Below are 4,413 nucleotides of genomic sequence, written 5' to 3'. Positions count from 1 at the left end.
ATTAGGTTTAAAAATAACAATTTTATAAATTCAAATATAAAATTTTAAAACAATTTTGTAATAATTTAAAATAAATATATTTAAAATTTTAAAATAAAATTAAATAAAGTTTAATGTAAAATATAAATTTAAATAAATTTAATACTGTTAAAAATATATAATAGAAATATCACTTATAATAAAATTATCATTATAACATTTATATAAAAGTTAAATTTTATTTCAATTTGGAGGGATGAAAATGAAAATTAAAAAAAGAATCGAGACTTAAATGGAATCAAAATAACAAATATTAAATTGAGATTTAAACAATAACTTGACACGTGTCATCATACTAATTTGACATATTACACGATATTAACGTGACATGTAACATAAATAATTAAAAAAATATAAAGAGTTAACACATATGCTCTTAACACTATATTAATAAAATACTATATTAATATAATTAACTTAATTATTATGTTTTTAAAAAAAATATGGATCTAATTAAAAATAAAAAGAGTCTTAAACTTATTTGAGATTTTTATAAAAAAACAAAGACCTATTATGATTTTAAAGATAAAAATAGGTATATTAAAAAAATAAAATAAAAAATTTCAATTTTTTTGCCTGCACCGGACACAAGGTAGAGTAAATAAAAAAAGCACAAATAAAGCCCATGGCCACAGAAATTATGTGAAGTGGCAAGTGTGCAAATATCTTAATTGCTTCAAATTTAGATTTTATTTTCTTAACAATGGTGATCCAAATTCCAAACCCTTTAAAATAAAAATCAAAAGGCTTTCAAGAATTAAAAGGGTAGTTCTGTACTTACACATTAAGTTGTGGGATGAGATTAAATTGAAACGGTCTCATATTTGCATCTCATATCATTTTGAATTGAAACCGCGGAGCTGAGTATTTTGCAGCTGCATCAAAAATCATCTCATGGTTAGGGCTCTTTCTCTGATCCTTTCTATCATCTTCGTTAAGAGATTATATCCAATTTAACCGTGTTATTGTTCTTAAATCCGAGTCTACATGTTCTTGAGATTAGGGTTTTTTGAATTTGGGATCTCGTTTCAGCAACAAATCCCAAGGAGGCCCAATTGCGAATTATACTCATTTTTTTCCCTTTATGACTGCAGGACGGACAGGATTCACAGGACCCTAAGCAAAACCCTGCTGATATGACTGCCTTTGTAAGCTATTATTGGTTTTTATAAATCAATTATTTCCTGTTGTTCCCTTCAATTTTGATCTTTGATGTGGCTGGTTTCTATTTACACTGTCAATTTGGCCACTCTGCATGTTTATCCCAATTTGGTGCAGTTTTTTTTTTTGTAGTTTCATGATATTTGTGTTACGGGAATTCATATCTGACCTTTGTCTACCCTACTTTGTCTGTTTCCAGGTGCAAAATCTTCTTCAGCAAATGGTGAGTTGTATAGTGTAGTTTTTTAGAGCTGCATTTATGATTTTTTATAGTATGTTCCACTGCTGCTAACTAGAATTTTGTTTCCAGCAAAATAGGTTCCAGACGATGTCCGACTCCATTGTTACAAAGAATATCCTTTACTTGTGACCTTGATGTTCTTTAAATGAGTTTGCTGGAATTTGTTTAGGAAATTAATTTCGGTCAATTATAATTTGTGCTTGACTGCATCTGTTTCCCCACCCTTCTCTCTAAAATTGAGATTTGATTCAAAGGGCTGGGGTGGGTGGAGGATAGGAGATCCAAGGGGGTGCTTGGTTTAGGAAAATTCATTTTTTTTTCCTGTTTTCCAAAGTTTTTATAGGAAATAGTGAAAACAGTTTTTTTAATTATGTTTTTATTTTCTATTCTATAATTTCTTGTTCAAAACTTTTAAAAGCAGGAATAATATTTTTGTAACCAAGAGTAAAAATAGTGGATGAAATAAGAAAAGTTTTTAGTCATACGAAGGCCCTAAGGTGACATACATTCTGTTAACAATTTACCTATATTTTACTGAACAGTGTTGCTAGGAATCACATTGGGTAATTAGTTAAGGAATTAAATAAATTTTCAAAGTTTGTTTATATAAATATTAAACTGTGATCATTTAGCTTCATTTTACATTGTTTGACTTGATTATTTGTGTTTTGTTACCAATATATAAATTTTTTCTGTTTTGTTACCATTATTTAAATCTATTTCTGTTTTGTAAATCACTGGCAACACTCCAATGCCCGTAAACTGTGATTTATGCAATGTTAAGCTGTGATCTGCTAGTTTCGGTTCTCATTGTTTCATTTGATAATGTGTTGTTTTTTTACCAATACAGAAATCTGTTTGTTTTTGGAAATCCCTGGCAACGCCCCAATGTCCATGAACTGTGATTTGTACAATGTTGAGCTGTGATCCATTCATTTAAGTTCACATTGTTTCATTTGATTATTTGTGTTGTTTTGTTACCAATATATAAATCTATTACTTTTGTTTTGTAAATCACTGAAAACACTCCAATGGCCATGAAAATGGGTTCACGCCATCAGTACTCAAGCCAATGACATGATTGCATTGTTAGGATCCAGTTATGTGCCGTCACCTAATAGCTTAAGCTATTGGGAGTGGTAATAATACCCTGACATACACAGTAACCCCGATAAATAAATTACAACTGTGCACAGCTGCATCTAGACCTTTTTCTTATGAACACAATGTGACCACCTGTGCCAATGGGCACAATCTGTGTATGTGTGGTGCTTCCAGTTTTATTACTTGCCAAATACTTGAATTCTGAAAAAAAAAGAGTTTTTCTTGACATTACTGCACTTGATGATATGGGAAACCGTATAAATGAGTTGGAGCAAAGCATCAATGATCTAAGAGCAGAGATGGGAGTGGAGTCCTCTCCATCACCTGTGCCCACTGCTAAGCCAACAGAGGAGGAAACCAAGGAAGGGGGTTCAGCTTAAATGACGATTTGATTTCATTTGCTACATTTTTCATGTATTTCACTGTACAAGGATTTTGGTACTTTGCATCTATATATGTCTGCTGAAGTGGTTTGGAAAACAGAGTGCATCTAATCATTTGTAGCTAAGTTTTTTTTTTTTTGTTTTTTTTTTTTTATGATTTAAGGGTAAACCAATTTTTTATGTTGCAGCTTGCTCCCTTTTTAACTCAGCATGCTCATGGTGCAGGACCCCATTGTGTGTACTTATATTATTCACTTTTTATTGTTTCTACAAACCCTGTTTATTTTTAAACTTTTGAAAGTTTTGAAAGAAAGCTATTGTAAAACAGATTTCCCAATGCAGGATTTGCGATTCTATATTTAAATTCAGCTCCGTCCGTGTTAGTAGTTTTTGTTTAATTATTTCCCATTCTATTGTCATAAAAAACTAGTTTTTCATGCTGTCCTTTTTTTTAATTTCTTTTTTGATGAATACTGAAGTTTTAGGAGTAAACTAAGACTAATTTAAGACCACACCTGGTGCTTGCAATTTTCAAATCTTAGTATTCAAGTACATTTTTTATTAATATTTGGTTAGCTAGAACTAAACTAATCTTGATTCAATTTTATTCACGTCAAATTCAATTATAAAAAAAAAACATTTTAACTTTTGTTTAAATAATGGTTACTGAGGCAAATGTTTCTCCTCCCTTGGCTTTCTTTCTTGATCCCGAAATACTACTGACATTACTCTTCAATATACTTATGAAGTACCATTCCATTTTTATGGAACCCCACTTGCGACTTTCTATTTTCTAATAGATTTTGACAAACAATAAAAGTAGTTAAAAAATGTGTACTTCTAGTATTTTTTTTATTTATTTCTTCACTGAATAAATCGAGAAAATTGAATAGAAAAAGCTAAGCAACCGTGAGAGAAACAGGAAGAAAAAGTCTTGTAGGTACTAGAGGAAGTTCAAAAATAATATTCAGATCCCACAAGAAAGATTAATATGCATAAAAAGGTTTTGTAAGATTGAAAGTCCTCCAAGGATTCAATGATTAATTTTAGAGTAACCTTCATGTTTTATAAAGACAAATTATTTTTAAAAATATTTTAGTCATTAAAAAAAGAAGTAAACTTTTATATTTATAAAGAAATAAAGAAATTGAAAGATAAAACATTGACTATTTATAGTTACCACTCCTTTAATAAAGTACATAAAACTAATACAATTACTAATACAATTACGGCTACTGTTTATAAATTGAAACTATTGCAATTACGGCTACTATTTATAAATTACAACTATTGCAATTACGGCTGCTATTAGTATTGTTGGATAAGCTTGTTTGCATTTTTAGCTTTTAAAAAAGTTTGTCTGTACTTATGTGTTTGCTTAACTTTTTTATTTTAAAAATAAAAACGTTTTTATTTTTTAAGAATAAAATCCTATTTACTTCTTAGATAAGTGATTTTCAAAAATATATATATATATATATATAT

General features: G+C 29.2%; 1 protein-coding gene across 1 annotated transcript; it reads left to right on the top strand.

Moving 5' to 3' along the window:
- The first annotated feature begins 803 nt into the window (after positions 1-803).
- LOC114189982 (heat shock factor-binding protein-like) lies at positions 804-3,158 on the top strand. The gene is made up of 5 exons (XM_028078714.1): positions 804-936; positions 1,134-1,187; positions 1,400-1,423; positions 1,511-1,553; positions 2,783-3,158. Exons 1-5 carry the CDS (start codon positions 934-936, stop codon positions 2,923-2,925), a joined length of 267 nt encoding a protein of 88 aa, XP_027934515.1. The 5' UTR covers positions 804-933; the 3' UTR covers positions 2,926-3,158.
- The last annotated feature ends 1,255 nt before the right edge of the window (positions 3,159-4,413 follow it).

The sequence above is a fragment of the Vigna unguiculata genome, chromosome 7 (assembly GCF_004118075.2).
Source record: "Vigna unguiculata cultivar IT97K-499-35 chromosome 7, ASM411807v1, whole genome shotgun sequence".
NCBI classification, from domain to species: Eukaryota; Viridiplantae; Streptophyta; class Magnoliopsida; order Fabales; family Fabaceae; genus Vigna; species Vigna unguiculata.
Note: the sequence above shows the minus strand (reverse complement) of the source record. Positions and strands in the feature narration are given on the sequence as shown.